Source organism: Thalassophryne amazonica, unplaced genomic scaffold, assembly GCF_902500255.1.
Source record: "Thalassophryne amazonica unplaced genomic scaffold, fThaAma1.1, whole genome shotgun sequence".
NCBI lineage: Eukaryota > Metazoa > Chordata > Actinopteri > Batrachoidiformes > Batrachoididae > Thalassophryne > Thalassophryne amazonica.
The window spans coordinates 299179-324589 of NW_022986261.1; the positions used below are offsets into that span (position 1 = coordinate 299179).

The following is a 25411-nucleotide window of genomic DNA, read 5'->3' on the forward strand; positions in this document are numbered from 1 at the left end:
AGGTCAAGATTAGGTTTCTTAAGTAATCATTTAATCACTACAGATTTTAAACATTTAGGAACAGATCCAGAAGTGAATGAGAGATTAATTATTTCCAGCACATTCGGCCCAAGAGTGGGCCACAGGTCCTTAAACAGTTTTGTTGGTATAGGATCAAATAAACAGGTTGTGCTTTTCAAAGACATTAAGAGTTTCATCAGCACGCCTAGTGAGATACTATCAAATTCTGTAAATCTGGGTAATACCTCAGTGATTTAATATAGGTCGTGCAATGATGTTGAGTGTAGTTTTGAGTGCTGATATTTCTGTGTAGGCTCTCAGTTGTCCAGGTAGTTTCCATAGTAGAGAAGCTTGAATGTTCAGCTTCTCTTCTTCAACACATTCTTTGTAAAACAGTTGAAACCCTTAAGCCTTAACCGGGGGGCGGGTCTCAGACACGCTTTGTCCCCTGTTTACAATGGGGTACTCAGGTCAAAGCAGTTTCAGTCTTTTGTTCATGGTAATGCGTCATTCACGTCATCAGGAGAGTCGTCAAGGGAGCCATCAGGGGAGGCTTCCATCCCATCATTAGGAGAGTGCTAACTAGAGCACAATAGGTGCTAATTAGAGCTATTGTTTAGTCACTAGCCTATAGCAGTCGGCCTCTCGGTAGGAGGGGTCTGGTTAGGTTAAAAAACTCCACTTTTGTTGGCTTCTGGTTTATTCTTCTCTACGAGAGTCAAGACAGAAGTCAGACTACCAGAGCAAGAATTTAGCTGAGGAAGCTTCTGTGATTTGAAGCGAAACGTCCTCACGTCAAGCAACCCAGTCCAGTCGAAGATTCAAGCTTCTCTACTATTTTGAGTGCTGAGTTTAAACTCCCCACAAGACTCTACTGATTGGGCATTTTCCAAATGTGAAATTAAGACATCAGGCAGTCTAGCTTTAAGTTCAGTTGTAGTTGAGGAGTTAATGTGTCGCCGCAGTGATAAATAAGGTTTTTGTTCAACTAAACATGGCAGCAAAACTGTAAACTTAATGAGTAATCAGAAACCACTGATGCAAGAGACATCAATATTTGTGACAGCAATACCACATGCGAGAACCCAGTCCAGGGTATTTCCACTAATGTGCGTTGAATCTTGAATGCACTGCTGGAATCCTAATACATCCATAATTTCCATAAATAATTTGCAGAGGGGATCAGAAGGCTTATTTATACGAGGTCTGTTAGAAAACTATCCAACCTTTTTATTTTTTGCAAAAACTATATGGATTTGAATCATGAGTGCTTGCATCAGCCAAGCTTGAATCTTCGTGCGCATGCTTGAGTTTTTTCACGCCTGTCGGTTGCGTCATTCGCCTGTGAGCAGGCTTTGAGTGAGCAGTGGTCCACCCCCCTCGTCGGATTTTTATTGTGAGGAAAATGTCTGAATGACTTGGAGCTTTGCTGCATCAAATTTTTCCAGAAACTGTGAGAGACAGCCAGGTGGGAACCATTCGGAAGATTCAGACGGCTTTCAGGGACGATTCTATGAGGATCACACAGATTAAGGAGTGTTACAACCGGTTTAAAGATGGCGCACAATGGCGGAGGGTGCGCCGCGCTCCGAGCGGAGATCGACAGGCTGAAATGACCAGATCATCCAAACTGGGACGTCGTCTGACTACTACAGAAATGGCAGAAGAGGGGGACATACCACTTTTTCAGCACATTCCACTGTTACAGGAGTTTTTGTCATAAAAAGACGTGCGGAGGAATTCGCGCGTTGGGACGGAGCCGCTAATGGCGCGGGATAAAGAGCAACGACGTGATGAAGCCTCACAGGACATGTTGTGGCATATCCTGCTCGTCCACAATTTCTCGGATAGTCACACGACTGAAAAGCCACCGAAAGCCGTCTGAATCTTCCGAATGGTGCAAGAGCTGGGCATGTTACAACATGTCCTGTGAGACCAACATGGAGGTGCTTTTGTCCCGTGCCATTAGCGGCTCCGTGGCGAATTCCTCTGCTCCTCTTTCGTATGAATGTTAAAGTTATCAACAATCAGAATGTTATCTGCACTCGCTGACAAGACAAATGAACTCACCAATTCATCTAAGAATTCAGAGTATGGGCCAGGGGGCCTATATACAGTAACAAAGTAATATGGCTGATTTTTATTCTTGTGACCTTTGCGATACATCTCATTGTGGGCAGAGCAGAGAATCAGATGTTCAAACAAATTATATTTGTGACCCCTTCCATCCATCCATCCATTTTCTTCCGCTTTATCCGGAGTCGGGTCGCGGGGGCAGCAGCTCAAGCAAAGCTGCCCAGACCTCCCGATCCACACACACCTCCCCCAGCTCCTCCGGGGGAACCCCAAGGTGTTCCCATGCCAGCCGAGAAATGTAGTCCCTCCAGTGTGTCCTGGGTCTTCCCCGGGGTCTCCTCCCAATGGGATGTGCCCGGAACACCTCTCCAGCGAGGCGTCCAGAGCCACCTCAACTACCCGAGCCACCTCAACTGACTCCTTTCAACGTGGAGGAGCAGCGGCTCGACTCCGAGCTCCTCACCCTATCTCTAATGGAGCACCCAGCCACCCTGCGAAGGAAACTCATCTCGGCCACTTGTACTCGCGATCTCGTTCTTTCGGTCATGAGCCAAATCTCATGACCATAGGTGAGGATCGGAACGTAGGTCGATCGGTAAATCAAGCGCTTTGCCCCCCTACTCAGCTCTCTCTTCACCACGATGGTCCGATACAGCGACCGCATCACTGCAGATGCTGCACCGATCCATCTATCGATCTCACGCTCCATCCGTCCCTCACTCGTGAACAAGACCCCGAGATACTTAAACTCCTCCACTTGAGGCAAGGACACTCCACCGACCTGAAGAAGGCCAAACACCTTTTTTCGGTCGAGAACCATGGCCTTGGATTTGGAGGTGCTGATTTTCATGCCAGACGCTTCACACTCGGCTGCCCAACTCCTGGAGAGGGGCTGGACGCTTCATTTGTGACCCCTAACAGCTAATAAACTAAATCTATATTTAATATGCATATGTCGCCGACATGAACGAGCGAAGCTCGTCAGCATCTCACCATGTCATTTCGGTTCTTCAGACTTTATTTTGAGTGAATGCTTCAGGGGAGCATTAGCATGGCAAAAGCTTCTGACCCCCCCAATTACAGCCCTCTTAACCCCCACCAGTTTAAGCATTTTTTTCTTTAATGTAGATGTAAATTAATATTCAAAGTGTTCAGCTAGTTGACAGTAGGGCTGTATAACATGGACAAATTATCGTATCTCAGTATTGTCATATAAATACTCATGTAAATGTCACTTATATACATGCTGTCCATATTCTTGAGCCGCTTAGGTGGGTAGGGAGAGTTCCCATGGGATAAAAAAGCTTTTCAACCGACCATCCCTGGTTCTCAAGACCAGGCACCTAAGTAGCTCTACTCTCTCTCTCTCTCTCTCTTTTTTAAGATATTTCGGTGTACCTTAGTAAACACTAGTAGAGTTCCACCTTAGATTTGGAATGTATAATAGAAGATATAACTTACTGAATTTTCATATCAATATGATAAACTATATGACTATGATTTGACACAAAGTGCAGCAACAGTGAAAATGAAACCTTCTTAAACCAAACAGTAATAATACCACACTCATTTTACACTCATCATAAGGTTAGGATACTGTGTCCTCCAAAAGTATTGGAACACTTGGAATTTCCCACATTTTCATTTGTTTATGCCATTTTAAATACAAGAAATACAAAAAATAAAGAATTAAAATTCATAAAATTATCTTTCTCAAACTCAAACTGAAAGCAAATCTCTAAAACATGATAAAACCTGTAAATAATAATCAGTTTTATTGCCAGTTTTCTTGGACTTTATTTACATCAATTATGAAGAAATACAAACGTTTCTTTCACCAAAACATCAAATCTAGTCTTTCGTCTCAAATGTACTTTCTGTCAAATTGTAGCTGAACTTTCAGGTCTTCTTTTGAAGAAAATCCTCCTCTACACCACTTCATCAGGAAGCTGGATTTTAGATTTTTAATTCATTTATATCAAGTTGTAGAGATTTGCTTTCGGTTTGAGTTAAGGAAGATAATTTTAGAAAAAAATGTATTTGAAATGGAATAAACAAATTAAAATGTGTGAAATACCAAGTGTTCCAATACTTTTGAGGGCAACTGAGAAACAGTGAGGAGCAACATCTTACATCTCATATATAGAGCAGCAGATAAGAGAATATTTAGAGTGGAATCCTGCAAATGGTGATACAAACATCAAATTCAGCACAAATAATCCACAGACATGAACTCTTTAAAAAAAACTGATTGGCCACTTGACTTTTCAATAGGCAGCCAGGTAGGGGTCAAATGAAGAATTACACATGGATATAAATCAGGGGTGGACAACTTGTTGCAGAAAGGACCAAGAGAGTGCAGGTTTTCTCTGCAGCCACTGACTCCACCAGGTGATTTCACTGATTAACTGATTCCATCTGCTCAAAGTGATATTAATCTGTGAAGTCCATAGTTCAAAAGACATGTTCAGTTCAAATCTGGAGCAAACATTTTTCTTCTTCTACTAAGGTGGATTAGAACTTTTTGTGGTCCACAGCACCAACTACTGGACAGGAGGAACCTAGCAGTCAATGTGACTCACTGATTTGAAAATGCAGCTCTTTCAACCAGACGTGTGGTGCTGTGACATGTCAATCATCTGTGTCCAATCAGATTTCAGGGGAGTCCAGTGAAACCCCGGCCTCCACTCTAGTTGCACCCATGCCAGGAAGTGTTTGACATTTGAACATTACCTGTTTCAATGTGACTGATAAATTGGCACTTCCTGTTTGAGTGTGAGCTTGCCACTGAGTTCCCGCGAGATTCCATGGGATCCCGTCTGTCAATCCAGGAAGTGTTTGACATTTGAACATTTTCTGTTTTACTGTGGATTTGAAAATTGGCACTTCCTGTTTAGGACGCCCTGTACCATGAGTGAGTCGCTCATATTATTTATCTTCAGTGTTTATTGTGTGTTGCGTTCTGTGAGTCAGGGGTGTTATTCTCTATTATTATCACTTTACCGGGGTGTTGCTAGGCCGGTATTGTAGATTTACCTTGACGGTATCTGGCTATACCCGCCCGCTGTGCGTAAACAAATGACGTCATAGCACGCGCGCGCAGCCCAAGAGCTGTCCGCAGAGGGGGGAAAAAAACTGTCCGCAGAGGAAAAGATTAAAAGGCGAGAAGTGTGTTTTGGTCCCAATATGGATATTCCGGATGATTTTCTCATGGATAGGTCAACAATGAACAGCAGCAGCCAGCTTGATGAGGACACACTGCTGAATTTCAACAGCAGCGCGCGCGCCAGGCGGCAGAAGTTAAGTAAGCCAACTTTTTATGTACACGTTACCTGTTGTGTATCTCAGTAAAAAGTGACAATAATGCAAATAACATGCTTTTGTCGTGCAGCATGCGTCTAACTCGGGCGAACAGCTGTCATTTTGGGCGACTGGGCGTGAACGTCGGGCCTCTGAAAATGCATACCGCCCTCCAAAAACATGTTATTGTATTATTATCATTTATTTTGTTTTCACTCATTCATTGCATTATCCATGTTGCTGTGGTCTCTGGTATTGTTTTCTGTTCATCATTTATTCTTTAATTTGTTTGTGTTGCCATTTTATTATTGTATTTACATTTATACTTTTACCATCGTCAGTTTGCTCTAGTTTTGGTTATAGTCTTCAATTTTCTTGTTGTCTTCTTTTTTGGCTGGTCACTTTACTTCTTTGTTTTGTTGACGTTAATTATTGTGTGTCTTCGGCATGTCATGGTTTTCACCATTGTTTTTTTCAGTTACTTTATTCTCTTGCTTTAGTTTGCTTTGCTTTGTCAATTCACTAACTTACACCTGGCTTGTTTGTTGATCACGCCCCTTCCAGAACCTTCCTCACACCTGTTCCTCATTTCACGCCTTGATTAGCCTGCCATGATTTAACCTCTCACAGTCCCTCACTTCCCCGCCAGTTTGTTGAGATTTCTTATCCGCATTCCAGCCTTTTGTCTTAGTCCTGTTTTGCTTTGCCATGTTTCGACCGTGCTTTGTTGTTCCGGATCTTGCTTTTGCCCCAGCCCATGTATTGTGTCTCTCCGAGTTACAGAAACTTGCTTGCTTTTTGACATCACCTATTGCCTAACCCCTGTCTGTACGCTTGCATTGCTGCCTGTTTATCTCTGCACCGTACCTTGGCCTGCTTCTAAGATGAAGTCATTTTTACTCTTACATCGTGTCTGTGAATCTGCATGAAGTGTCCGCCCACTTTCTGTGCCACGCATCCTCGGCGCCTGACAAAAAAGCAGTCAAATTCTCTGCAGCATCCTTTTCATAGGTTTGAGTCCAAACTCAGGTTTTATTTGTTTATCAAAGGTTCATTACATTGTACCTCAGAAAGCATTAAAATAACAGACAAAATATTTTCAGAAGGTGAAAGCAGTTTAATGGACAAAACTCACAAAGCACGAGTGGACACAAACTCTGAACAGTTACAAAAAGTGATTTAAAAACAGTAACATTTCACAAATCAGTACTTGGTTCTGGTGAAGACGTGTTCTGGGTCAATGACATCCCTCAGTGCTACAAAGAAAACACAAAGGTGTTAGAAGATGTTCAACCAATACAGCAAACCAGATCACCTGCTCTGCATAAGGAGGGCGCATCGCTCTGGTGTCGCTGTGCACCTCTGCAGTGCATACAGCAAAAAAAAAAGAAAAAAGAAAGAAGAAGAAGTTGAGCTGACAAATAATTTGAAGTGAGATTAAAAAAATGACTGTAGTGCTGAAATCAATCTCTTCAGAGCTCAGAACAAAGAAAACAAATTGCGGAATGACAGCCTGATGTGTTCTTATCCCATGTGATTTGGTCACACCAAATATCACATGTATATCCGACATGTCCGGAATTTACTCTGTGACTGATTTTCACCCCAGACCACAGCATCACAGCACCACAGCACCACAGCATCACAGCACCACAGCCTCACAGCATCACAGCACCACAGCATCACAGCACCACAGCATCACAGCACCACAGCATCATAGCAGCACATCACCACAGCATCACATCACCACAGCATCATAGCAGCACATCACCACAGCATCACATCACCACAGCATCATAGCACCACAGCACCACAGCATCATAGCAGCACATCACCACAGCACCACAGCATCACAGCACCACAGCACCACAGCATCACAGCACCACAGCATCACAGCACCACAGCATCACAGCATCACAGCACCACAGCATCACAGCATCACAGCATCACAGCACCACAGCATCACAGCATCACAGCATCACAGCACCACAGCACCACAGCATCACAGCATCACAGCATCACAGCACCACAGCACCACAGCATCACAGCATCACAGCATCACAGCACCACAGCATCACAGCACCACAGCACCACAGCACCACAGCATCATAGCAGCACAACACCACAGCATCATAGCAGCACATCACCACAGCATCACAGCACCGCATCACCACAGCATCACAGCACCGCAGCACCACAACATCATAGCATCACAACACCACAGCATCATAGCATCACAGCACCACAGCATCATAGCACCACAGCATCATAGCAGCACATCACCACAGCATCATAGCACCACATCACCACAGCATCACAGCATCATAGCACCACAGCATCATAGCACCACATCACCACAGCATCATAACACCACAGCACCACAGCATCACATCACCACAGCATCATAGCACCACAGCACCACAGCATCATAGCAGCACATCACCACAGCACCACAGCATCACAGCACCACAGCACCACAGCATCACAGCACCACAGCATCACAGCACCACAGCATCACAGCATCACAGCACCACAGCATCACAGCATCACAGCATCACAGCACCACAGCATCACAGCATCACAGCACCACAGCACCACAGCATCACAGCATCACAGCATCACAGCACCACAGCACCACAGCATCACAGCATCACAGCATCACAGCATCACAGCACCACAGCACCACAGCATCATAGCAGCACAACACCACAGCATCATAGCAGCACATCACCACAGCATCACAGCACCACATCACCACAGCATCACAGCACCGCAGCACCACAACATCATAGCATCACAACACCACAGCATCATAGCATCACAGCACCACAGCATCATAGCACCACAGCATCACAGCACCACAGCACCACAGCATCACAGCATCACAGCACCACAGCACCACAGCATCATAGCAGCACAACACCACAGCATCATAGCAGCACAACACCACAGCATCACAGCATCACAGCATCACAGCATCACAGCACCACAGCACCACAGCATCACAGCATCACAGCATCACAGCACCACAGCACCACAGCATCATAGCAGCACAACACCACAGCATCATAGCAGCACATCACCACAGCATCACAGCACCACATCACCACAGCATCACAGCACCGCAGCACCACAACATCATAGCATCACAACACCACAGCATCATAGCATCACAGCACCACAGCATCATAGCACCACAGCATCATAGCAGCACATCACCACAGCATCATAGCACCACATCACCACAGCATCACAGCATCATAGCACCACAGCATCATAGCACCACATCACCACAGCATCATAACACCACAGCACCACAGCATCATAGCACCACAGCATCATAGCAGCACATCACCACAGCATCATAGCATCACAGCACCACAGCATCATAGCATCATAGCACCACAGCATCATAGCATCATAGCATCATAGCACCACAGCATCATAGCAGCACAGCACCACAGCATCATAGCAGCACATCACCACAGCATCACAGCATCATAGCACCACAGCATCATAGCAGCACAGCATCATAGCACCACAGCATCATAGCAGCACAGCATCATAGCACCACAGCATCATAGCAGCACATCACCACAGCATCACAGCATCATAGCACTTTTGCATATTTTGAATTAACTGAAGGCTTTTCAGGGAACTTTTAGGACAACCTGATAATAATGAATTACAATAGTCCAGCCTAGAGGAAATAAATGCATGAATTAGTTTTTCAGTAACACTCTGAGACAAGACCTTTCTAATTTTAGAGATATTGCGTAAATGCAAAAAAGCAGTCCTACATATTTGTTTAATATACGCTTTGAATGACATATCCTGATCAAAAATGACTCCAAGATTTCTCACAGTATTACTAGAGGTCAGGGTAATGCCATCCAGAGTAAGGATCTGGTTAGACACCATGTTTCTAAGATTTGTGGGGCCAAGTACAATAACTTCAGTTTTATCTGAGTTTATAAGCAGGAAATTAGAGGTCATCCATGTCTTTATGTCTGTAAGACAATCCTGCAGTTTAGCTCTGTATCTCTGTAATAAAATGTTATGGTCAACAGTATCAAAAGCAGCACTGAGGTCTAACAGAACAAGCACAGAGATGAGTTCACTGTCTGAGGCCATAAGAAGATCATTTGTAACCTTCACCAATGCTGTTTCTGTACTATGATGAATTCTAAAACCTGACTGAAACTCTTCAAATAGACCATTCCTCTGCAGATGACCAGTTAGCTGTTTTACAACTACCCTTTCAAGAATTTTTGAGAGAAAAGGAAGGTTGGAGATTGGCCTATAATTAGCTAAGATAGCTGGGTCAAGTGATGGCTTTTTAAGTAATGGTTCAATTACTGCCACCTTAAAAGCCTGTGGTATATAGCCAACTAATAAAGATAGATTGATCATATTTAAGATCGAAGCATTAAATAATGGTAGGGCTTCCTTGAGCAGCCTGGTAGGAATGGGGTCTAATAAACATGTTGATGGTTTGGAGGAAGTAACTAATGAAAATAACTCAGACAGAACAATCTGAGAGAAAGAGTCTAACCAAATACCGGCATCACTGAAAGCAGCCAAAGATAACGATATGTCTTTGGGATGGTTATGAGGAATTTTTTCTGTAATAGTTAAAATTTTATTAGCAAAGAAAGTCATGTAGTCATTACTAGTTAAAGTTAAAGGAATACTCGGCTCAATAGAGCTCTGACTCTTTGTCAGCCTGGCTACAGTGCTGAAAAGAAACCTGGGGTTGTTCTTATTTTCTTCAATTAGTGATGAGTAGTAAGATGTCCTAGCTTTACGGAGGGCTTTTTTTTTTATAGAGCAACAGACTCTTTTTCCAGGCTAAGTGAAGATCTTCTAAATTAGTGAGATGCCATTTCCTCTCCAACTTACGGGTTATCTGCTTTAAGCTGCGAGTTTGTGAGTTATACCACGGAGTCAGGCACTTCTGATTTAAAGCTCTCTTTTTCAGAGGAGCTACAGCATCCAAAGTTGTCTTCAATGAGGATGTAAAACTATTGACGAGATACTCTATCTCACTTACAGAGTTTAGGTAGCTACTCTGCACTGTGTTGGTATATGGCATTAGAGAACATAAAGAAGGAATCATATCCTTAAACCTAGTTACAGCGCTTTCTGAAAGACTTCTAGTGTAATGAAACTTATTCCCCACTGCTGGGTAGTCCATCAGAGTAAATGTAAATGTTATTAAGAAATGATCAGACAGAAGGGAGTTTTCAGGGAATACTGTTAAGTCTTCAATTTCCATACCATAAGTCAGAACAAGATCTAAGATATGATTAAAGTGGTGGGTGGACTCATTTACATTTTGAGCAAAGCCAATAGAGTCTAATAATAGATTAAATGCAGTGTTGAGGCTGTCATTCTCAGCATCTGTGTGGATGTTAAAATCGCCCACTATAATTATCTTATCTGAGCTAAGCACTAAGTCAGACAAAAGGTCTGAAAATTCACAGAGAAACTCACAGTAACGACCAGGTGGACAATAGATAACAACAAATAAAACTGGTTTGTGGGACTTTCAATTTGGATGGACAAGACTAAGAGTCAAGCTTTCAAATGAATTAAAGCTCTGTCTGGGTTTTTGATTAATTAATAAGCTGGAATGGAAGATTGCTGCTAATCCTCCGCCTCGGCCCGTGCTACGAGCATTCTGGCAGATAGTGTGACTCGGGGGTGTTGACTCATGTAAACTAACATATTCATCCTGCTGTAACCAGGTTTCTGTAAGGCAGAATAAATCAATATGTTGATCAATTATTATATCATTTACTAACAGGGACTTAGAAGGGGCCCAGAGAAAACTACAGAGTCCAACATTGTTTTTGCAAAGTTACACACCGATTCAATGTTAATTTTGGCGTAACCGGGTGTCATTACTGCCGACGTGAATTACAATCTTACCAAATTTACGCTTAGCCTTAGCCAGCAGTTTCAAATTTCCTTCAATGTCGCCTGCTCTGGCCCCCGGAAGACAATTGACTATGGTTGCTGGTGTCGCTAACTTCACATTTCTCAAAACAGAGTCGCCAATAACCAGAGTTTGATCCTCGGCGGGTGTGTCGTCGAGTGGGGAAAAACAGAAATGTGAACGGGTTGGCAGTGTACACGGGGCTTCTGTTTAGAACTACCCTTCCTCCTCACAGTCACCCAGTCGGCCTGCTTTCCCAGCTGCTCGGGATCTGCCAGAGGGAAACTAACGGCGGCTAAGCTACCTTGGTCCGCACTGACTACAGGGGCCTGGCTAGCTGTAGAATTTTCCACAGTGCGGAGCCGAGTCTCCAATTCACCCAGCCTGGCCTCCAAAGCTACGAATAAGCTACACTTATTACAAGTACCGTTACTGCTAAAGGAGGCCGAGGAATAACTAAACATTTCACACCCAGAGCAGAAAAGTGCAGGAGAGACAGGAGAAGCCGCCATGCTAAACTGGCTAAGAGCTAGTAGCTGCGCTAAGCTAGCGGATTCCTAAAAACACACAAAGTGAATAATGTGTAAATAATTTAGAGGTGATTCAGCAGAGGGAGTGCTTTAGTTAAGGCACGTGAAGATTACACTGGGAAACAAATCGTTATCTAGTTAACTAGATCAATCTAACTGCGCAGATTAAACAGCTAACAGATACAGCAAAACACCGCTGTGCTCCGGAACAGGAAGTGATACAATACCGCAGTGAGAGCCAACCACCAGAGCAAGCAAGTGCCTCTACTGGTGGCACTCACATCACCACAGCATCATAGCATCACAGCACCACAGCATCATAGCACCACAGCATCATAGCAGCACATCGCCACAGCATCACAGCATCACAGCACCACAGCATCATAGCACCACATCTCCACAGCATCACAGCATCACAGCACCACAGCATCATAGCATCACAGCACCACAGCATCATAGCAACGCAGCATCATAGCAGCACATCGCCACAGCATCACAGCACCACAGCATCATAGCATCAAAGCATCACAGCATCACAGCACCACAGCATCACAGCACCAGTGTGACTGGCGACGGCTTCGCGTCACGCTCCGACCGGATAAGAGGTTTAAACGGGAGCTGCAAGAGTGTGTCTGTAATGGGTGCACGCGCACGGCGGAGCTCTGTGGCACGGGTCGCTGAGCTTCCTGTGTTACAGTTGTAGCCCCGTTTCCCCGGATAAAGATAACTACTGCGTCTGTTGTATCAGCTCCGGCGTTATTTAGTTGAGCACATTTTGGTTGTGTGTTGCACACAGCTGCGCACGGAGATGCAGCTCGTTTGTTTTCTGTCACCAAAGGGGGTTTTTTCATTTTTAGCACTTTGGCTCCCTCTTTTGGTGACTTAGTCACATTACCGTTAAGCTCTTAAGTTAGAACAGGTGTGTTCGATTTGTTTGAGCTTAACGGTATACGTCACTGATTTGTTTTGTGTTAGTTCATTTTGTGTGGGTGTTTTTTGAGTTGGTTTTTGTGTGGGATTTATTCTTTTTTTTTTCCACTGTTTGTGTCTGGGGTTGTGACCCTGCAGCCTGTCAAAAAAAAAAAAGGACCCAAACAACTGTATGTTGGTCTGTTAGTCTTTCTTTTTATTTCTTTTTGTTTCACTTCCCCAGGGTTTGATGGGACGGTCCCCTGGGGGGTGATGGGGTGGTACTTGGGTTTTTTTTTTCTTCTTTTTTTTTGTTTGTTTTTGTTATGCCCTCTCTTCTCCTCTGACTCCAGCCGGGTGAGCCGTAGTGTCGGCATTGCTGGAGGGGTGCAGTTTGGTTGTGCTGGGCATTTCCCAGGTAGCCTCTGCACCCGGGAGGGGGGGGGGTTTGGGGTATTTTCTTTTTCTTCCCTCTCTTCTCCTCTGGCTCCAGCCGGGTGAGCCGTAGTGTCGGCGTTGCTGGAGTGGTGCAGTTTGGTTATACTGGGCGTTTCCCGGGTAACCTCTGCACCTGGGGGGGGGGGGTTTTGATTCCCTGTTCCACCTCCGGCTTCAGCACGCCTTTGGCCGTCTGCCATCGGCGTGGCTGAGGTTTGGGGCAGTGGGATATACCCGCAGCTAGTGGCTGGTGTAGAAGTCGGAGGAGTGGTGCCGTTTTGTGCCGTTTGCCATAACCGCTGTTCCACTCCTCCCGGTTGGCTTCTGGGGTATAGTCACGGTTGGTGACACTGGACGTGCTTCCAGTTTCCACTGCGCCAAGGGGGTGGGTTTGGGGTTGTTTTGTTTGTATGTTTTTTTTTTCCTCTCTTCTTGTTTTTCCCCCCAGTTTCCGCCCTCAGGGTTTGACTGTGGTGTCCTCTGGGGGGGAAAGGGCTGTGGGTCCATCTAGCCATAGACGGCCGGGGCTGGGTCCGTTGGTCATGAGGGGAGGCGTCTCCTGGGGTTGACGAGTGGTCCTCTGGGAGGCGCTGGGAGTCCCCGTGGGTCCCAGAGGGACCTCGGCTGTGGTTATTACTCCTGGAGCTGGCGGGAAGTCCTCTGGGGGGTGTTGGTCCCTACATGTCGTTTGGGGGGGGGGGGTGTTTTAGCACTTTTATTTGTAAGCTTAAGTTTGGGGTTTTTCTTTTCTCCTCTTCCCGGGGTTTGATGGGACGGTCCCCTGGGGAGGGGGGGGTGTTTTGGTTGTTTGTGTTTGTCTTTTTTGTTTTATGACTAAAGACCGAACATGGTTGGATAAAGGCTGACCGCACAGGTTTAAGAACTCCTGGCCACACCTGTGCTAAGTGACTGACTGAAACAAAGGCAAGGATGCAGCCAGAGGAGAGGACATCAACCATTCTGTTGGAAGACGAATGCAGATGCGGTTTCCAGCCATGGTCCCTGGAGGGGGGTGTTTCTCCTGGGCCAGGTTTGTGTGGTCGCCGGGAGGCTTCCCGTGAGGGTGGGGTACTGTTGTATGGCTGGGGGGCCTGGCTGCCTTTTTGTTTCTGTCTTTTGTTTTTTCCTTCCAGGTGGCTTGCATTTGGGACTGAGTGGCTGTGTTGCTGAGGTTATCAGGACCTCACCCTGATCACCTGCGGCTCGTCAGGACTCACAGCTGTGGTGCATCTATATGGATTGGAACATGGTGGCATTTAAGACTGGAGTATACAGTGTGTATTTGCCAGAGAGTCGACCTTGTGACCAGACGGGTGAGATCGTCGTCTCGGGAGCCATCTCATCATCAGTGGATGCAGAGAACGTCCAGGGTTTGATGCACGGTCTGTGAAAGAGGAGGGGGTGAGGTCTCACGCCCGTCAGCACACTTCCTGAGGTACGTTAGATTTTGTGACTAACGTTTATACAGTCAGTAAATGTGGTGTCCCTCACACCTTATTATATTGAGCTGTACGTTAGTCATGTATCGGCTTCCACTGCAGTGGAGTTTTGTGAACTGGATGTTCCATGCCTGCAGGTTGGGAAGCTGATTAGTAATTAAGCCAGGAAGTGTTTGCTGTTTATGTACACCTTTGAGTGGTCTCTCTGTGTGTAGAGTGTGGACTCACATAATGGTTCCTTCTTTCACAGACTCGGTTTGTTGCGGCCACCTGGGGGGTGTCGGCGGGGTCCTTGGGTCCGAACGGCTTCTGGCTCCGGACCGTTAGCGCTGCTGGGAGCGCACCGTATCACCACCACGCCAGACCGCACACTCTTTTGTTGTTTTGTATCACATCACTGTTATGTATTAAATTCAGTTAGCCTTTGTACCGTGCTCTGCTTATTTCATACTGGGTCCTTCAAACGCTGGTCGGTTCTCCGAGCTGCGTCCGACACATAACAAGCACAACACCACAGAATCATAGCAGCATATCAGCACAGAATCATAGCAGCACAACACCACAGAATCATAGCAGCATATCACCACAGAATCATAGCAGCACATCACCACAGCATCATAGCAGCACATCACCACAGAATCATAGCAACACATCACCACAGAATCATAGCAACACATCACCACAGAATCATAGCAGCACATCACCACAGAATTATAGCAGCACAACACCACAGCATCATAGCAGCACATCACCACAGCATCATAGCAGCACATCACTACAGAATCATAGCAACACATCACCACAGCATCATAGCAGCACAACACCACAGCATCATAGCAGCACATCACCACAGCATCATAGCAGCACATCACCACAGAATCATGGCAACACATCACCACAGCATCATAGCAGCACAACACCAGAGCATCATAGCAACACATCACCACAGAATCAAAGCAGCACAACACCACAGCATCATAGCAACACATCACCACAGAATCATAGCAACACATCACCACAGCATCATAGCAGCACAACACCACAGCATCATAGCAGCACATCACCACAGAATCATAGCAACACATCACCACAGCATCATAGCAGCACAACACCACAGCATCATAGCAGCACATCACCACAGCATCATAGCAGCACATCACCACAGAATCATAGCAACACATCACCACAGCATCATAGCAGCACAACACCACAGCATCATAGCAGCACATCACCACAGCATCATAGCAGCACATCACCACAGAATCATAGCAACACATCACCACAGCATCATAGCAGCACATCACCACAACATCATAGCAACACAACACCACAGCATCATAGCAGCACATCAGCACAGAATCATAGCAACACATCACCACAGCATCATAGCAGCACATCACCACAGCATCATAGCAACACAACACCACAGAATCATAGCAACACATCACCACAGAATCATAGCAACACAACACCACAGAATCATAGCAACACAACACCACAGAATCATAGCAACACATCACCACAGCATCATAGCAGCACAACACCACAGCATCATAGCAGCACATCACCACAGAATCATAGCAACACAACACCACAGAATCATAGCAACACAACACCACAGAATCATAGCAACACATCACCACAGCATCATAGCAGCACATCACCACAGCATCATAGCAGCACATCACCACAGCATCATAGCAACACATCACCACAGAATCATAGCAGCACATCACCACAGCATCATAGCAGCACATCACCACAGCATCATAGCAACACAACACCACAGCATCATAGCAACACATCACCACAGCATCATAGCAACACAACACCACAGCATCATAGCAACACATCACCACAGCATCATAGCAACACAACACCACAGCATCATAGCAACACATCACCACAGAATCATAGCAGCACATCACCACAGCATCATAGCAACACAACACCACAGCATCATAGCAACACATCACCACAGAATCATAGCAACACATCACCACAGAATCATAGCAACACATCACCACAGCATCATAGCAGCACATCACCACAGAATCATAGCAGCACATCACCACAGCATCATAGCAGCACATCACCACAGAATCATAGCAACACATCACCACAGAATCATAGCAACACATCACCACAGCATCATAGCAACACATCACCACAGCATCATAGCAACACAACACCACAGCATCATAGCAGCACAACACCACAGCATCATAGCAGCACATCACCACAGCATCATAGCAGCACATCACCACAGAATCATAGCAACACATCACCACAGCATCATAGCAGCACATCACCACAGCATCATAGCAACACATCACCACAGCATCATAGCAACACAACACCACAGCATCATAGCAGCACAACACCACAGCATCATAGCAGCACATCACAACAGAATCATAGCAGCACATCACCACAGAATCATAGCAACACATCACCACAGCATCATAGCAGCACATCACCACAACATCATAGCAACACAACACCACAGCATCATAGCAGCACATCAGCACAGAATCATAGCAACACATCACCACAGCATCATAGCAGCACATCACCACAGCATCATAGCAGCACATCACCACAGCATCATAGCAACACAACACCACAGAATCATAGCAACACATCACCACAGAATCATAGCAACACAACACCACAGCATCATAGCAGCACATCACCACAGAATCATAGCAACACAACACCACAGCATCATAGCAGCACATCACCACAGAATCATAGCAACACAACACCACAGAATCATAGCAGCACATCACCACAGCATCATAGCAACACAACACCACAGGATCATAGCAACACAACACCACAGCATCATAGCAACACATCACCACAGAATCATAGCAGCACATCACCACAGCATCATAGCAGCACATCACCACAGCATCATAGCAACACAACACCACAGCATCATAGCAACACATCACCACAGAATCATAGCAACACATCACCACAGCATCATAGCAACACAACACCACAGAATCATAGCAGCACATCACCACAGCATCATAGCAACACATCACCACAGCATCATAGCAACACATCACCACAGAATCATAGCAGCACATCACCACAGCATCATAGCAACACATCACCACAGCATCATAGCAACACATCACCACAGAATCATAGCAGCACATCACCACAGAATCATAGCAGCACATCACCACAGCATCATAGCAGCACATCACCACAGCATCATAGCAACACAACACCACAGAATCATAGCAACACATCACCACAGAATCATAGCAGCACATCACCACAGCATCATAGCAACACATCACCACAGCATCATAGCAACACATCACCACAGAATCATAGCAGCACATCACCACAGCATCATAGCAACACATCACCACAGCATCATAGCAACACATCACCACAGAATCATAGCAGCACATCACCACAGAATCATAGCAGCACATCACCACAGAATCATAGCAGCACATCACCACAGAATCATAGCAACACATCACCACAGCATCATAGCAACACATCACCACAGCATCATAGCAACACATCACTACAGAATCATAGCAACACAACACCACAGCATCATAGGAGCACAACACCACAGCATCATAGCAGCACATCACCACAGAATCATAGCAACACAACACCACAGCATCATAGCAGCACAACACCACAGAATCATAGCAACACAAAACCATAGCACCACAGCCTCATAGCAACACAACACCACAGCATCATAGCAACACAAAACCATAACACCACAGCATCATAGCAACACAACACCACAGAATCATAGCAACACAAAACCATAGCACCACAGCATCATAGCAACACAACACCACAGAATCATAGCAACACAACACCACAGAATCATAGCAACACAAAACCATAGCACCACAGCATCATAGCAGCACATCACCACATCATCATAGCAACACAACACCACAGCATCATAGCAACACAACACCACAGCATCATAGCAGCACATCACCACAGCATCATAGCAGCACATCACCACAGCATCATAGCAGCACATCACCACAGCATCATAGCAACACAACACCACAGCATCATAGCAACACAACACCACATCATCATAGCAACACAACACCACATCATCATAGCAACACAACACCACAGCATCATAGCAGCACAACACCACATCATCATAGCAACACAACACCACAGCATCATAGCAACACAACACCACATCATCATAGCAACACAACACCACATCATCATAGCAACACAACACCACAGCATCATAGCAGCACAACACCACAGCATCATAGCAACACAGCACCACAGCATCATAGCAACACATCACCACAGAATCATAGCAACACAACACCACAGCATCATAGCAACACAACACCACAGAATCATAGCAACACAACACCACAGAATCATAGCAGCACATCACCACAGCATCATAGCAGCACATCACCACAGCATCATAGAAACACAACACCACAGCATCATAGCAACACAACACCACAGCATCATAGCAACACAACACCACAGAATCATAGCAACACAACACCACAGCATCATAGCAGCACATCACCACAGAATCATAGCAACACAACACCACAGCATCATAGCAACACAACACCACAGAATCATAGCAACACAACACCACAGAATCATAGCAACACAAAACCATAGCACCACAGCATCATAGCAGCACATCACCACATCATCATAGCAACACAACACCACAGCATCATAGCAACACAACACCACAGCATCATAGCAGCACATCACCACAGCATCATAGCAGCACATCACCACAGCATCATAGCAGCACATCACCACAGCATCATAGCAGCACATCACCACATCATCATAGCAACACAACACCACAGCATCATAGCAACACAACACCACATCATCATAGCAACACAACACCACATCATCATAGCAACACAACACCACAGCATCATAGCAGCACAACACCACATCATCATAGCAACACAACACCACAGCATCATAGCAACACAACACCACATCATCATAGCAACACAACACCACATCATCATAGCAACACAACACCACAGCATCATAGCAGCACAACACCACAGCATCATAGCAACACAATTCAATTCAATTTCAATTAAATTTTATTTATATAGCGCCAAATCACAACAAACAGTTGCCCCAAGGCGCTTTATATTGTAAGGCAAGGCCATACAATAATTATGTAAAACCCCAACGGTCAAAACGACCCCCTGTGAGCAAGCACTTGGCGACAGTGGGAAGGAAAAACTCCCTTTTAACAGGAAGAAACCTCCAGCAGAACCAGGCTCAGGGAGGGGCAGTCTTCTGCTGGGACTGGTTGGGGCTGAGGGAGAGAACCAGGAAAAAGACATGCTGTGGAGGGGAGCAGAGATCAATAACTAATGATTAAATGCAGAGTGGTACATACAGAGCAAAAAGAGAAAGAAACACTCAGTGCATCATGGGAACCCCCCAGCAGTCTAAGTCTATAGCAGCATAACTAAGGGATGGTTCAGGGTTACCTGATCCAGCCCTAATTATAAGCTTTAGCAAAAAGGAAAGTTTTAAGCCTAATCTTAAAAGTAGAGAGGGTGTCTGTCTCTCTGATCTGAATTGGGAGCTGGTTCCACAGGAGAGGAGCCTGAAAGCTGAAGGCTCCTCCTCCCATTCTACTCTTACAAACCCTAGGAACTACAAGTAAGCCTGCAGTCTGAGAGCGAAGCACTCTATTGGGGTGATATGGTACTATGAGGTCCCTAAGATAAGAAGGGAGCTGATTATTCAAAACCTTATAAGTAAGAAGAAGAATTTTAAATTCTATTCTAGAATTAACAGGAAGCCAATGAAGAGAGGCCAATATGGGTGAGATATGCTCTCTCCTTCTAGTCCCCGTCAGTACTCTAGCTGCAGCATTTTGAATTAACTGAAGGCTTTTCAGGGAACTTTTAGGACAACCTGATAATAATGAATTACAATAGTCCAGCCTAGAGGAAATAAATGCATGAATTAGTTTTTCAGCATCACTCTGAGACAAGACCTTTCTAATTTTAGAGATATTGCGTAAATGCAAAAAAGCAGTCCTACATATTTGTTTAATATGCACTTTGAATGACATATCCTGATCAAAAATGACTCCAAGATTTCACACAGTATTACTAGAGGTCAGGGTAATGCCATCCAGAGTAAGGATCTGGTTAGACACCATGTTTGTAAGATTTGTGGGACCAAGTACAATAACTTCAGTTTTATCTGAGTTTAAAAGCAGGAAATTAGAGGTCATCCATGTCTTTATGTCTGTAAGACAATCCTGCAGTTTAGCTAATTGGTGTGTATCCTCTGGCTTCATGGATAGATAAAGCTGGGTATCATCTGCGTAACAATGAAAATTTAAGCAATGCTGTCTAATAATACTGCCTAAGGGAAGCATGTATAAAGTGAATAAAATTGGTCCTAGCACAGAACCTTGTGGAACTCCATAATTAACCTTAGTCTGTGAAGACGATTCCCCATTTACATGAACAAATTGTAATCTATTAGATAAATATGATTCAAACCACCGCAGTGCAGTGCCTTTAATACCTATGGCATGCTCTAATCTCTGTAATACAATTTTATGGTCAACAGTATCAAAAGCAGCACTGAGGTCTAACAGAACAAGCACAGAGATGAGTCCACTGTCTGAGGCCATAAGAAGATCATTTGTAACCTTCACTAATGCTGTTTCTGCACTATGATGAATTCTAAAACCTGACTGAAACTCTTCAAATAGACCATTCCTCTGCAGATGATCAGTTAGCTGTTTTACAACTACCCTTTCAAGAATTTTTGAGAGAAAAGGAAGCACCACAGCATCATAGCAGCACAGCAGTAATGCCACAGTGGCACAGCACCACAGTCACTTTGTCAGTGACAGTCAAGCCAATGTGGCTGAAATGGACCCTGCAACTGTGCAGTCTAACGAGAGTCTGCTAATTAATGTATGAGGAAAAATGAAGTTTTACGAGGTCTATTAGAAAAGTATCCGACCTTATTATTTTTTTCAAACCATATGGATTTGAATCACGTGTGATTACATCAGACATGCTTGAACCCTCGTGGGCATGCGAGAGTTTTTTCACGCCTGTCGGTTACGTCATTCGCCTGTGGGCAGTCTTTGAGTGAGGAGTCGTCCACCCGCTTGTCGATTTTTTCATTGTTTAGGAATGGCTCAGAGACTGCTGCTTTGTTTGATCAAAATTTTTTCAAAACTGTAAGGCACAACTGAGTGGACACCATTCAATAAATTCAGCTGGTTTTCGGTGAAAATTTTAATGGCTGATGAGAGATTTTGGTCTGGTAGTGTCGCCGTAAGGACGGCCCACGGCGCCTGACGGCGATCTGCGCTTCGAGGCAGCAGCGTCTCGCCGTTTCAAGTTAAAAACTTCCACATTTCCGGCTCTGTTGACCCAGTAAGTCGTCAGAGAACAGAGAACTTTCAGAAGAAGTCGGCATGAGGAGTTTATTCGGACATTCCATTGTTAACGGACATTTTGTAATGAAAGAACGTGCGGGCAGAGTCACATGTCGGGCCGGACCCGACCGCGGGGGGTCGCGACAGGAAAAACACCTCCGTTGGAAACCTTAACGGGCAAGTTGGAACATGCCCAAGCTGTTAAACAATTTCTCAGTTACTCACTTGTTGAAAGCCATCAAAAGCCGCCTGAATTTTACAAATGGTTTTCAACACGGAGGTGTTTTTCCTGTCGCGGTGCACACAGATTCACCGAGTCGTCACGGAAACGACTCGCGAATTTGTGCGCACGTCTTTCATTAAAAAATGTCCTTAAACAATGGAATGTCCACATAAAGTCCTCATGCCGGCCTCTTCTGAATCTTCTCTGTTCTCTCACGACGTCCTGAGTGAATTAAGCCTTAAATTAGGATGTTTTCAGCTCGAAACAGGCCGACGACGGCGCCTGGAAGCGCTGCACGACGTCCCGCTCCGTGGGAAGTCCTTACACCGACAGAAACACCCCATAATCTCTCATCAGCCATTAAACTTTTCACCGAAAACCAGCTTAATTTCTCGAATAGTGTCCACTTGGATATTCCTCACAGATCCAGAAAAAATGTTGATAAAGCAACGCGCACCGTCTCGAGCAGCGTGTGAAACAAAGGAATTCAGCCGAGAGGGCGGGACCACATCTCACTCAAGGCCTGCCCACAGGGAAATGACGTCACTGACACGCATGAAAAAACTCACGCATGCGCACGAGGGTTCAAGCATGATTGGTGTAATCGCACGTCATTCAAATCCATATAGTAGTTCATATTTTACTTGGTAAAGATTTATTTCATTTCTTCATGACCTAGCTGTAATTAAAAATCATGAATCATTTTCTGACTTGACCTGTCCGATCAGTGGACTGTCTGCAGTGTCCGTGGATAAGCTGTGGTCCATGAGCGATGGCTGTCCAAGCTGCTCCTCTGTGTTTATTTATTTAAATTTTAAGTAAACATTTTGTTTTTATTTGCCTCATCATTTCCACTTAGGGACCATGGTGCTGTTAATGAAGTTGCAGAACCAGCACATGCTCCCAGACGTGACTTTAGACCTGTGATTTTAGAGTGACATTTAAAATGAGCGTGTTTGTCAGCGTCTTTGTTTTTCAAGGCCTTTATGTCCAACAAGCTCTCGGTTTTGAGCTAACACTGCAGTCACAAAGAAATGCAAAGTGAATGAGCCAGTGCTAAACATGCCATCAGAAGGTTTCTGGTTCATGTGTTGGGCGAAGACATTTCTCAGAAAAAAGGAAACACTGAGAGTAACATGGGTACCTTAATGCTCCAGAGAACCATAGCGCCGTCCAGACCCACACTGCTGTATGTCTCCACTTTGGTTTTCTCCCCAGACACCACACACAGCTGTCTGTAAGACACAATGAGACCTTCTCACAAACCTGGAACACAAGGAGACCTTTTTGAAGTAGTTGATGATGAAGGCTCTGATTCAAGTTATCTGTGAGAAGTTGTAAACTAGTGAAGTGAAACCTGTGAACGAAGAAAAAGGAAATGATATTTTATTTTCCATTTATTTATTTTCATAACTTTTGGATTTATATAGGTCATGTTGTTATTAACTATTTTAACTATGAATTTGTGGCCTTGAGTAGTTTAATTTTACTGAGCCAAGTGAATGGAACCTGCTTCACAGGTCCGTTTTTTTGAGAGATTTTAACGATTGATGTCGACAGCGGATGTCAGTGCATCAGGAGTTGACTCCAGCGGTTAGCCACCAGGCGGTTCACCGGGTACCAATCGGGAGATCCGGTTCCGAGGTTCCGGATGGCGAGCCAGAGCTGAGGAGAAGAAGGAAAACTGTGCTCACCTCCCTACTTGTGGTGTGGTAGGACAGAACACAACACAACCCTAAAGGCCCCAACGAACAGATAAACTGAGCTGAATTAAAAAAAAGACCAGAAGAGAAAGAAAGCCACAATAATAAAGGACACATTTTTCGTTTTATTTTACTTTTGCGCGTATTTTATTTTATTTTTCCTTGTTCAGTGAATAACACTGTGTCATACTGTTCCTGTTGATGACCTAGAATATATATTTCTTGAAAATCAGCTCTGAGTGAGTGTGTTTAATGTTGATGATCCCACCTAGGCTTCATGAGCAACTGCCTAGGAATCCTGATAGCTGGTCCAAATTGTAAACCGATATTGAACCAAAGTATCGCCTGTAGCTCCATCAGGCACAGACGCTTCTCAGGTTGAGTTCATTATAACGCACATGATCAGAGGATACAGATAGTGGACTGTGGCAGAATGAGGTCAGAGGTCTTTTTCTGAGGCCATGTACGAGGTGTTCAAGTGTGGAGCACCAGGTTGACAGGCACCAAATCATGGCACCAGGATTCGGGACAGATGCTGTATTCTGGCATCAAGGTCTGAACCTTTGCAGCAATCAGCAGTTTGTGACACATTTGTCAAGGTTCCTCTCGGATCTAATTATGGACATCTCACCTCATTTGACCTTGGAAGGCTCTTGCTACCAAAACTGACCAAAGCTTCAATGTCTGTGCACAACTCCAGGGCAGTGGCAATGTCCTACACCTACAGATCCTCTCACGTCTATCCCTGTGGCTCCTCTGGTACCACCTATAGTGGCTTCTCCACTCCCTCAAGGGCTTGTACAGATTGAATTCTCCCCCAAGGGGGTGTCAGCAATTGATCAGCAAGAGCCTCTGGATTTACTGCACATTCTCAGGCTATTTCATCACCACATACCCAGTCAAAAGAGCAGGCTCATCAATGACAGGGGATGCTGGATTAGCCAAATGCAGACTAAGTCCTCCATTTGTCAGCCGTTAGTGCCATCATCTCTCCACACACCTTCAGGACAACTTCATATGAGTGCTGTCATTGATTCTGGAGAAGATAAAAATTTTATCAATCAAGACTTCACCGAGCAGCTTCTGATCCCTCCGAGGCCCTGGGAGAGCCTCTCGGGGGAATGCTTTGGATAATCGGCTGCTGGTAGCTATCACACACTGGAACATTCTCATTCAAATGACAGTGTCGTGTGCTGCCTGGGTTTCTGCTCGTCTGATCTCTCTCTCTCCCTTCTCTATCTTCCAGGTGCCGTGCCTTGTGGAGATGATGAATACACCTGTCAGTAATCACCCCTCCTGTATTTAAACCCTGGTTCAACACCTCATTGGCACCAGAAACTCAGTGTTCACAGCCTGGTAACCTGGTCTTTGCATACAGCCTTTCTGTCTGCGT

The 25411-nt window shown here is 45.0% G+C and overlaps 1 protein-coding gene across 1 annotated transcript in view; it reads right to left on the reverse strand.

Annotated features, from left to right (window-relative positions):
* Nucleotides 1-6472: 6472 nt before the first annotated feature.
* Nucleotides 6473-25411, reverse strand: part of zgc:86896 (uncharacterized protein LOC415190 homolog) — an 82652-nt gene continuing 63713 nt past the window's right edge. The window contains exons 8-9 of the mRNA XM_034165421.1: nt 23460-23550; nt 6473-6632 (exon numbers count right to left, since the gene is read on the reverse strand). Of these exons, the coding sequence (XP_034021312.1) occupies nt 6627-6632; nt 23460-23550 (97 nt within the window). The 3' untranslated portion in view covers nt 6473-6626. The remainder of the gene's footprint in view (nt 6633-23459; nt 23551-25411) is intronic.